The 12438-nt window shown below is 35.3% G+C and overlaps 1 protein-coding gene across 1 annotated transcript in view; it reads right to left on the minus strand.

The window, feature by feature from the left end:
* LOC107671357 (SH3 domain-containing kinase-binding protein 1-like) overlaps window positions 1-12438 on the minus strand; it is a 45135-nt gene that overhangs the window by 24028 nt on the left and 8669 nt on the right. The window contains exon 2 of the mRNA XM_016464256.1: window positions 3464-3621. Coding sequence (XP_016319742.1) covers window positions 3464-3621 — 158 coding nt within the window. The remainder of the gene's footprint in view (window positions 1-3463; window positions 3622-12438) is intronic.

The following is a 12438-nucleotide window of genomic DNA, read 5'->3' on the forward strand; positions in this document are numbered from 1 at the left end:
GCGATATGAACTAGTGTCTGTGAATATTCAAATGCAAAAAGACGGTTTAAATATGAATCCTGCATGTTCCGCTTGCCTCTGTATGAATGAATGGCGGAGACGCGGTTTTGTTTACTACACAAATACTGAAGCACGTGTGACGCTCACTGTGATTTTCGGCCTCTGCAACTCACTATATGACGGCATGAACACAAAAACTTAATCTCCAGAGCTGCTTTGCGAGAATTTTACCGTTTCATTTGATAAAACTAGCATCATCATGCTGTATACACACAGAAACTTCCTGGCAACCTGTCAAAATAAAAGTATGGTTTAACATGTAACAGAAATATATTACTCTTGTATTATTTTTGTAAAGTATAATGTACATCTTTAAATATTCCATTTTCTATCAAATTTAAATAAAACAATTAAATGATAAAAATAAATATTACAACCAGCTTAATCACTTAATTGTAGAAAAAAATAAAACAATTATTAGCCCATTAAAAAATGTTTTAAAGGAATATTCACACAATTTTTCTTCCATGTATTAATTTCAACAGTAAACCTCAGTTTGTTTGCCAAAAAATAAGAAAGAAAGAAAAAGTCTGTAGGGCCCTATTGTTCAAAATGTTGAAATTGAGACTTTTGGACTTATTTTTTCACTGAAATAAATGTTTTTGTAATTACACAGAGAGTAAAGTACCGAAAAAAGGTACCATTGGGTACCGGCACCGAAATTCAGCTACCGATACCGGTACCGTACTGGTTAAAATGTGAACGGTAACCAACCCTACTTGCAACAGGGTTATAGAACATGCAAAATATAAAACTACTAACACAAAAACTACTAAAAAACACAAGGGCTTTTGAGACTTGTAAACATTTCAGCCAACCACATGATTTTCACTAAAGTTCACACCAATATTAGTGGTATTATTGTTACAGTACTGTATAAACAAAAGGAGTGTCCAATGAGAACTGTACTAATAAAGTACTAAAACCTATCCCACTGTGATTAGAAATAGTCTCATATATCACGGCTTCCTGGTGCTAACAAGTATGTAGCGCTACAATGCTAACAAGCTTTCATGGACTCCTCACACCTGAGCTCATGGCAATCTGCTGGTGGAGTTCACAGGTTTACTTCTGCAATACGCCCCTGATGTACTGGTGTCACTGGAGAGAGAGCCAGAGAGGGAGTGCACAAGTCATAGAAATACTCTCTCTCACTTTCTCTCCAAATCAACACTAGCATCCTGTTCGTCTGTGACCAATACTCTTCCAGTAAGCAGCACACACACCGACACACAACCTCTCCATCCTCTGACAGTCAGCATTAGTGGCCTGCTGAGTTCAGCTCAACACAAACATACACACTTGTGAACACACACACTCAACAATATAGCTCAACAATATAACAAGTGATGTAATGAAAATTCAATATATATCCGCAATGACTTGTTGGCATCAAAACATGTAGAATTCTTTTTTAAACCACTTTTTGTTTGGAGATACAGCGCCAAATGTACTAAACAGGGCAAATTAGTGTGAGAACCCAATCCCATAAAAGCACAGACGGGAGTGGAAAGTTTTGCGGGTGATCTACTGACAAAGCACAAATTATAGAACACAGACGAAGCCGGCTCATTTACATTAATGACCAATGCATTCAACAAAGAGCAACACAAGTGCAAAATATTAAGACATGCCTTTTTTGGACGTTAAATAATGGCGAAATACTAAAGCAATAAGCCCCAAGAAGCCGTGGTTTACAGTGAATTTATAACAGCTAAGGGGCGTTGTTAGGCACGACGCGTAGCTGAGATAAATTCAACGGTTATTCCATATAAGTAGTAAGGTTTCACAGAATAAAACAGAGCAAATAAAGTGTAATGATATAAATAAAAACAGTATTCTTCCACCAAACAATGAAGTCCCTCAAAAACAGTTGTGGTTCCAACAAAGTGGTTGCCGAGCAACACACAGAAGTAAACAAAGGTGTATGTTTGTAGTGTAATTTACAACAGCTTCGAACGCGGCTCAACCAATCAGAATCAAGGACCGGAACTATCCGTTTTATAATAGTAAACTGACTACTGCAAATCTTAGTAAATCACCTTGCATGATTTATTTAAATACACTCCTCCCATAAATTGTGTCTGAAAGGTAAACTCTCAGTTGCAAAAATAACTGTCCATCACTGCGCCTTAGTAAAAAACTATTAAATTATTAGATTTTTACTGCAATTAACATTTTAAATCTACACTACCATTCAGAAGTTTGGGCTCTATAAGATTTTTTATTATTTTTGAAAGTCATCTCCAATGCTCACCAAGACTGCTTTTACTTGAGCAATACAGTAAAATAGTAATATTGTGAAATACTATAATTCAAATAACTGTTTTCTATTTTAAATTGTCATTTATTTCTGTGATGGCAAAGCTGAATTTTCAGCAGCCATTACTTGAGTCTTCAGTGTCACATGATCCTTCAGAAAAAGAAAAAAAAAAACATTTATTTTCATCAGTGTTAAAAACAGTTTTGTTTTTTTTATTATTATTTTATAAGGACAAATGCATCACCTGAAAGCTGAATAAATAAGCTTTCCATTAATTTGTTAGGATAGGTCAGGACAATATTTGGCCGAGATACAACTATATGAAAATCTGGAATCTGAGGGTGCAAAAAAAATCTAAATATTGAGAAAATCGCCTTTAAAGTTGTCCAAATGAAGTTCTTAGCAATGCATATTACTAATAAAAAAATTAAGCGTTTATATATTTACAGTGGGACATTTACAAAATATCTTCATGGAATATTATCTTTACTTAATATCCGATAGAAAAATCGATAATTTTGACCCATACAATGTATTTTTGGCTATTGCTACAAATATACCCCCGCGACTTAAGACTGGTTTTGTGCTCCAGGGTCACATATGCTGATTTGCTGCTCAAGAAACATTTCTTATTATTATCAACGTTGTAAACAGCGCTGATTAATATTTTTGTGGAAACATTGTGCAAACATTTTCTTTCAGGATTCTTCATTGAATAGCAAGTTCAAAAGAACACCATTTATTTGAAATAGCAATCCTTCGTAACATAGTAAATATTTTTTACAGTAAATAGAACTGTTAATATCTTACTGCACTGACCCCAAACTTTTGAACGGTAGTGTAATTGGTCATATTCCATGTTTGACTGAAAAAATGTTTAAAAACCTTTTCAAAGTACATATTGAGATATGTATTGGATACTATCAAAAGTGTGAAATTTCAAGATAGAAGTGTTTTTGCTATTTCGCTCAGCCCTAACACTCTATGCGCACTCACTCACACTCTGAAAAAAGTGTTGATAGCTTGGTCATGCTAAATTAAGGCGAAGAACCGATGACCTGTGGTGAGACTAGGCTGTGAGTCCGTCCACTACCTCCTGCAGGGAAAGGTCAAAAGGGAAATGCTGAGTTCAGCACTTACTCTGACAAAGTTGTCAGGGAAGAGCCCTCTCCGACCGTCCAGCTCTCCCTCCCACCAGCCGCCCTCATCCTTCCTGATGTTACTGATGATGTCACCGACAGCGATGGTCAACTCGTCATCGTGCTGGGCCTGGTAATCAAACTCCACAATGGCTTCCACTGAGAGAGAGAGAGAGAGAGAGAGAGGAAAACAAACAGAGCGATTTAGAGGTCATGGTTACATGCAGGAAGCAGGAAATACAGTATTACTGTACAAGACTCACACAGACACGTAACTTTCACCACTGAATGAAAATGACAGCACCATCTACACAACATCCATTTATATCGCTTATAAAAATCAAGATATAGTTGTGATCATTACACTTGGTCTTACAGAAAATGCAAACATTTTAAATATGGCTTTTGGGATTCAACGTTACCATGTTTTTGGTAACAACAACACTAGGCTGTTATAGGTGGTTGCTAGGGTGTTGCTATGTAAGTACTACGATGTTTAAAATGTTTTTAGTGTGTTGTTATGCTGCTGTGTGTGTGGTCAGTCATTCTAAAGTATTCCAGATGGTTTCTACTGGGTTGCTATGTAATTCCTGGGTGTTGTGGTTGGTTTCTAGGGTGTTGCTATGTGATTCTAAGACATGGCTAGATAATGTCAGGGTGTTATGGGTGGTTGCTAGGGTGTTTTTATGTTTGAAATATTTTAGAATGTTGCTAGGTGAATCTAGGTTGTTCTGGATGGTTTCTAGGATGTTGCTATGTGATTCTAAGACATGGCTAGAGATTCTAGGGTGTTATGGGTGGTTGCCAGGGTGTTTTTATGTTTGGAATATTTTTAGTGTGTTGCTAGGTAATTCTAGGGTGTCCTGGATGGATTCTAGAGTGTTGTTAAGTAATAAAAGCGGTTTCTGGGTGGTTGCTAGGACGTTGCTATGTTGGTACTAAGGTGTTTTTGAGTGTGTTAGTGTGTTACAATGCTGCTATGTGTTCTGGTTTGTTTATAAGGTGTTTCCAGATTATTCTAATGTATTCTGAATGGTTTCTAGGTAATTGATAAGTGATTTTAATGTATTCTGGATTGTTTCTAAGGCATTGCTAGGTGATTATAGGGAGTTTAGGATGGTTGCCAAGGCATTGCTATGTGGGCACTAAAAAGTTTGAAAGGTTTTTGTGAGTTGTTATGCTTCTGTGTTCAGAGTTGATTCTAGGGTGTTGTTAGACGACTTTAATGTGTTCTATATGGTTTATAGATGTTGCTAGTTTATTCTAGACTGTTCTGGGTGGTTTCTAGTGTGTTGCTAAGTGACTTTAATGTGTTCTAGATGGTTTATAGGTGTTGCTAATTGATTCTAGAGAGTTCTGGATGGTTTCTAGGGTGTTGCTAAGTGATGTCCTGGGCGTTTTTATGGCATTTTGAGCAGTTGCTTATTATTTCAAGTCAAAAGAGCCCATTCCCAAATCGCTATGATATTTTGGTCTCTAGATATGGCTTGGGATTTTCTTCGATATAAGTCTAAGGGAGTTTTTCACCCATTTTATTGTCCTTGATTGAGAAAATCGTAAGTGTAAACACTTTAAATCACAATGATTTATTTTTATTGCAATTTCATTTGTCGCCACTATGGTGTAGAAATTACACATTGCACCCTTTAAGTTTATGCAAATCCCCAAATGAACAATAGAAATAGTGATGCTTACCACAAAAAAATACTTTATATGTGCTCTGACAATATCATAACTTATTTTAATCATATATTTACAGCAATAAAACATTTACTGAGATAGCAAGAGAAAGATATGAGTCCTTCCATAGGGATAAGAGCTAATAGGCCCCTGGAGCATAAGCAGGCATCATGTTTTTGCTGCAGATAGGAGTATTACTCTATGTGAGATCAAGGCAGGAGCGAAAGCAACAAAACAAGGATCCGAGAAATTAAAGTGACAAAATATTTTCATGTTACAGCTTATAATATTAAAAAGAAGCTTTTTGAACTCTAGTGAACTACACATGTGCTATTTCTGGTAGGAAAGTGCAAGATGAGAATGTCATCCTCTCAGCCTTGGATTTAAATTGAATTGTGTGTTTGCATGAGGTCATGACGGTGAGGAGGGGTTACTGTGAGGATGGGGATGAGAGATGGAGATACAACATCACAATGATGCATTTATGAGTCATCAAGCCATGCCACACAAGACGAGATCACACCCACACCTCGCTCCAATGCAACGCACACTGCACACACACTGCACACACACAGCAGGACACTGCAAACATCCTTTGTGACTTCTATATGATGTTTGATCTATATGGCAGCTCTGACGACAGGTTTCATATCGGATACCGACCCACCCGGATTATCACTCCATTTACAAGTGTATCGATAACCTACCATTAGATACTCCAAAATACATTAATGCATGGTCTATAGCAGGGCTGTCCAAACTCGGTCCTGGAGGGCCGGTGTCCTGCAGAGTTTAGCTCCAACCCTAATTAAACACACCTGAACCACCTAACCAAGCTCTTACTAGGCATAGAAACTTCCAGTCAGGTGTGTTGAGGCAAGTTGGAGCTAAACTCTGCAGGACACCGGCCCTCCAGGACAGAGTTTGGACAGCCCTGGTCTATAGGATCCCTCAGATGACCCTACAGAATATTCTGGAAACTGCTGAGCTGTGCAGGGAGGAAAGCATGAGATCGTATAACAGAAATCGGTCAGCCCGCAGCCATAACAAACACAAAGGTAACAAATACTTCCAAACATCTGGTGGAACACGCCTACGCATATGCACAGACATAAAAAAACCTACAGGCACAAACCCACACACATATAAATACAGAAATGCTACAGTCTGTATTGTTATATGGAGATTTATCATCTCTAATGGCTGATCAGGCCCAGCCAGACTCTCTGCAGACTTTTCTCTCCTTTCCTCCTCCATTGCTTTGTTGGGAAAAGTGTAGAATTCAATTTTAAAAAGCTTAAATTAATCAAAAACATAAAATAAATAGGAATGGACAATATACCGGGACAGTACTGGTTAACAGCCAATATGATTGATGATTTTTTCATATCATATGATTTTGTATTTGATTTTTTCATAATATGATATTTGTTATGTAGGCTATTGTATTGGTCAGTACTAAATATTCACTGGCCAATATTTCAAAATAATCATTTTCTATGTTTCGTAATGTAAATTATAATGTTGGGATGCCTAAACTAACAAAGCTATTAGTTTTCCATTTTAGTATTTTTTATTCAATTTAGGGGATTTTTTAAAAATAATTTTCAGTATTGGCTAAAATGTATAAATTTTAAAATTAATTTATAAAGGAATTTATATATTACATTTATATGTAACAATAACATTTAATATATAAAATGTAATATGTAAAAAAATATATAAATATATAAAATATACAATTTTAATATAAATTTAATATATAAAATGAATATATAAACATATATTTATATAATAAAACAAACATACAAGGATTGGGAAATGCGTACAATTTATAAATGATGGACATTCCATTTTTACCGGAAATCAGATCCATTCTGTGGAGTTTTGCAGGCATAGATCCTATACATTGGATCATGACCTAAATCACAACTATCCATCCTTGACTTTTCCACAGGCTAGAAACACAATGTTGGATCTTTTATTCTTTAAAAGACTTTATGCTAGACATTGATAACATTCTGAATGATGACGTCAAGTCGGTCCATCTGTGTTTTTCTTTTGAGCAGTGTCTTCTCTCTCGCTCTCAATCTCTTTGTCGTCTTCCAGCTGTTTGAGTTTCTAAAGATGTGACAAAGCACAGCTGCCATGTTTATGGTGAAACATCTTCCAAAAAAGCCTCCCACCCACACTTACACCCCCGCACTGAGAATACTTGAGTTTGTCTTGAATCTCCGCCACACCCACAAATGTCAACCTCTGTCTGACTTTTCAGCTCGACCTTTCTTCAACTGACCCACACAAATGCATTTACACACAACAACACAAAAACATAAAATAATAAAGCTGTTTCCTGTTGATTCTTGTCTTTCTTCTGCTTTTTTATTGGTCACAAAAGAGACTGGAACAGTATTAGCCAGGATCAAGTTATCATATTACTGATACATCTGATACTGATACTTATATTATGATACATCCGGAGTAAGAAATTCAAAATATGGGGACTGCTTTCTGTTAATTGAATTTTAGAAACTATATTCTCAAAAGAGCAACTATATTCTCAAAATAATTACTCAGAATTTGTGTTGATGAATTGATTATATATATTATAATCAATTCATTATAATATTATATTACTATTTGACATCAAGGAAACAGATTATAAAAAAAACACAAATGAAAAATTAATAAAATAAATAAACATTTTGTGTTATTTGTGTAATTAAAATAATTGATGTAACAATGTTTTTTTTAAATAACACAGAACATCTTTACGAGCACATCAAACGGGAGACGTTTCAGACGCGCGCTCCAGCTTCACTTCAGCACCAGGCGCGAGTCAAATGAGCGTGGAAACAGTAGGCTTACTGTGCTCGTAGCGCGTGTCGCCGCACGCCGTAGCATGTCATTTCATATCAAAGCGTGAAATAAACTACGTGCATGCAATGTCATGGTCAGTTAAGTCATGAATTTACCAAAAAGGCAATTAAAGTTGTAAAGTTGTAAAATGAATTAAAACTGTGCGTGCATGTAATATATATATATTTCACATTTAAGAACATGTCTCTGAAATAGTTTTCAAAACTGTTCTGGAGCATCCTAGCACTGTCTCCTTCATCTAACACACCCGATTCAACTCGTCAGTTCATTAGTAGAGACTTTAAGACCTGAAGTGGGTCAGAAAAGGTAAAGAGTTTTGCGAGAAAATATGATGCATGTCAGATCCGCGTCACGTTCAGCAGCAGCAGCTCCTAAAGAAATAGCAGCCAAAACAACCTACTAACCAGCTGCTGTGATGTCTGTTCATCAAACAAAAAAAGAAAAAAAAGAGGAAATAAATAACTTTTATAGCTTTAAGGATTTATCTATATTTAATTTAGAATTTAGTGTTTGATAACTTCAATTTCAATTTCTGTATATTTCTGCTGAAGGGCACAGGTAAATATGACATTTACTATAATGGGTTTATGTGAAGATTGTTTTAAGTTCACTTAAATTAGAAGTTATTTTTTTAAAATGTAACAATGTTTTTTTTAAATAAAATATATATTAATATATTTTGATAATTGAATTTTATCTGTAAGAGGAACTATATTCTCAAAATAATTACTCAGAATTTGTGTTAATGAATTGATTATATTGAACTATTTGACATCAAGGATAACAGATTATTCATTAAAAAATTATATATAAAGGGCACAGGTAAATATGACATTTACTATAATGGGTTTATGTGAAGATTGTTTTAAGTTCACTTAAATTAGAAGTTATTTTTTTAAAAGTCCAATAAATATACAAATTGATAGCTCTCAATTATACAGTGATGTTGAACGGCTATAGTCAATGGTTAAATATTAGGGGAAAAAACTATTTTATAGCGACATCAGTAGTATTGGTATCAGTGATACTGGCCTTCAGTCATAAAAAAATATACCATTAAACAAATATTAAAAATAACTGTCTTTAAAGTGAAATTATTGCAATATAAATGTATATTTAAAAACTTTAATGTATGTTAGGTGGGAATGGGATTGATCGCAGAAAAAATTAATTAATTAATTAGTACATTTTTTATCGATTGACAGCACTAATATACACTGAACAAAATTATAAACGCAACACTTTTGTTTTTGCTATACATACATACTGTGTATATATAAATTTGTATCAATTTGTTTTATGTGTGTAATTAATTATATTAAAGTATAAAGTAACTGATGTAACAGAACATTTTAATATTTTTTTATAAATAAAATATATTATTTAAAATATAATACAATATATTAAATATATTTAACTACTATTTATATTTAATTAATTTAAATAAAATATTTTATCAAAAATGTCCCCATAAAGGTAAAAATATACAAGAAAATTCATTAAAAAAGGCCAAATAGTGTCCATTAACTGGAAGCACTGCAGCGTATGCAATGCAAACACCACTCACTTTTTTTTCCAAAAAAAAAAAATAAATAATAATATTCGAATAACTCCAACAACATTTGAGCTAAATAAGGACTATGGGTGTTTTAACAGGTCAACCACCTGATTCTGATGTCATGTGATTCCTCATTTCATGTTTAAAACGACCTATGCACCACGTGTGCGCATTAAAATTTAGAGGTATTGTTTAAACCAGCGTCATTGCGTGCTGGTCATCTCCCCGAGCAGCTATAAATATTCCTCTTCTTAAATAGCTCCTTTAGCCTGTGTGCCTGGACTCAGCTGATTTGCACTAATGTGAGTCAAGTGTTTGTCTGCATTAGAGGACCTCAGTGAAACCATGTGATGCGCTTTCACAGCAGCATAACTCTCTGAGCTCATGCATTAAACATCAACACACTCGATTTTTAATACAGAGTAAATTTATGTAGGCCTGATCCATTACCCCATCATATAAGCCTTATACCCATAATCCACTGCATATGTTAAGACTTGCAAGCATTATTGTTAGGTTTCATTGATTCAGAACAAGATCAATAATGTTCCAGCGCTGCACGAACAACCTTTTTGGCTAATGATGTGACTGAGCTGAACGAAAATCCCTCATTGTTCTCGTCTATGGGGAGCTTGTAGCTTACAGATGATTTTAATTGGTCATTCTCACATACTGACTCAGACCGACTGCCTCTCCTTCGAAAAGGTTAATCAAATTTGCAGTATTAGATTGCATTAAATGGAACAGACATGAATTAAATTAATTACATTGCCGAAAGTCTAACTGGATGAGCATTAGGTGCGAACGGCTCATAATGACTGCAAGATGAGTCAAAAAAAAAAAGAACACAGCTGATTTTGTTCGCAGTCAAACCATTTCATGCCATCCTGACTTATTGCACACCTCAGATTGAACTGTAGGCCAAATGTAACTGCATATAACCACTACAAAAATGGCACAGGCATAAACAACCACTGCGAAATATAGCAGATCCCAACACAAGCATACTACAGTACATTTACAGCAGTGCTGTGATCCAGTGTTAATTTCGTAAAAAACTATTTTTGAATGACAAAAACTATGACGTAAATATATTGACATTTTCGTCAACGAATAAAAACGAGACGAAAATGTTAGGGAGGGACGATTTGGGATGAGATTCATTCAAAACAAATCTGCTGCGTGGCTCTGAGGTTATGCGTAGCCTACATATGAACCGGCGGGACATAAGCTAAAATACACTTGCTGCACGTCGCATAAAACGTTAAAAAAATGTCAATATGTGGGAGTAAGAGAAGAGCAGACATATGGATAAATCTGACTACGCAAGAGAGAACTGAATTCGGTCTGGTTTTCTGAGCACAGACACTGAAGCATACACACACAGAAAGCGCCTCTCACAGCGCGCGAGTACTCTTTTGCGTCGCATGAACGGAGAATTACGCACAAAATTATGTCGAATTGTCCGTTTTGACGAGTATTCAGAGCAGACATATGGATAAATCTGACGACGCAAGAGAGAACTCAATTCGGTCCGGTTTTCTGAGCGCAGACACTGTACACACAAAGCGCGTCTCACAGCGTGCGAGTACTCTTTCGCGTCGCATGAACTGAGAATTACACACAAAATGATGTCGAATTGTACGTTTTGACGAGTATTCACGTAAATACAGTTGATTACGTCTTAAGTGAACGTAAACAGTAGGGAGAACGTGTATCAGTGCATTGCATCCATTGCAGCTGTGCATTCGGGTTTAAAGGGACAGCAGCCTAATTTAGTTGCTATTGTCCGAGTCACTGATGTTAATCAAGAAACAACAGAAAGACAGAAAATCACGCACTGCTCTTGACTGAAAAACTTTAGTAGCCTTAAAGATTAATCTAAATTTATTTATAGAAATAAATATGTCTGCTTGAAAGAATGAAGAATATGGTAAACAATTTGCTATAAAGAATGCATAATTAGCCTATATAACCATTGGTATTTCATTAAAAAGTAGACCATGTTCTTGTTCTTTGTGAGAAGGGGTTTTATTTAATTTTAACAAAGGTATTTTGTGTCACAACAGTTAAATCAGTGTCTATCATGATAAAACCTTAATATCAAACCTATATAATGAGTTTTGAAATTTTAGAGAAATGCTTAATAAATGCATTACACTGTAACTAAAATTAGATTTTAGTGCTTAATAAACGCATTACACTAACTAAACCCATTAGATTTTACTAAAAACTAAAACTTTTACTCTCGACTAAAACTAGACTAAAACTAAACACAATTCAGATGACTAAAATATGACTAAAACTAAATGGCATTTTAGTCAAAAGACTATGACTAAAACTAAATCAAAATTTGCTGTCAAAATTAACACTGCTGTGATCGCAGGCATAGTCCTGACTCCTGACCCATTTCACTAGCTACACTGCGCTGTGGTCTGGTTAAAGAGGTCATATGATGTTGCTAAAAATAACATTATTTTGTGTATTTGGTGTAATGCAATGTGTTTAAGAGCACTAATTCCTAGTATGGGTCACCATACTTGGCCACATGTCACGTCACTTATGCGGTTTAAGGTTAAAAAAACACATTATTTTCCACACATTGTACATGTGTACATTGTGTACATTGTGTACATTGTACACAATGTACATTATTGTTTCTCCTCTATGCCCCGCCTTTCTGAGAAAAGCAAGGTGTGCTCTGATTGGCTAGCTATCCAGTGTGTTGTGATTGGCTGAATACCAAGCGTGTGACGGAAATGTTACGCCCCTTACCATACTGTGTTTCCATGTGTCCCGGCGCGACGAGACAAAAACATTAAAACCCATTACAAACGAGGCATTCGTTGCATCCAGTG

This window comes from Sinocyclocheilus anshuiensis, unplaced genomic scaffold (genome assembly GCF_001515605.1).
Source record: "Sinocyclocheilus anshuiensis isolate Anshui unplaced genomic scaffold, SAMN03320099.WGS_v1.1 scaffold1568, whole genome shotgun sequence".
NCBI classification, from domain to species: domain Eukaryota; kingdom Metazoa; phylum Chordata; class Actinopteri; order Cypriniformes; family Cyprinidae; genus Sinocyclocheilus; species Sinocyclocheilus anshuiensis.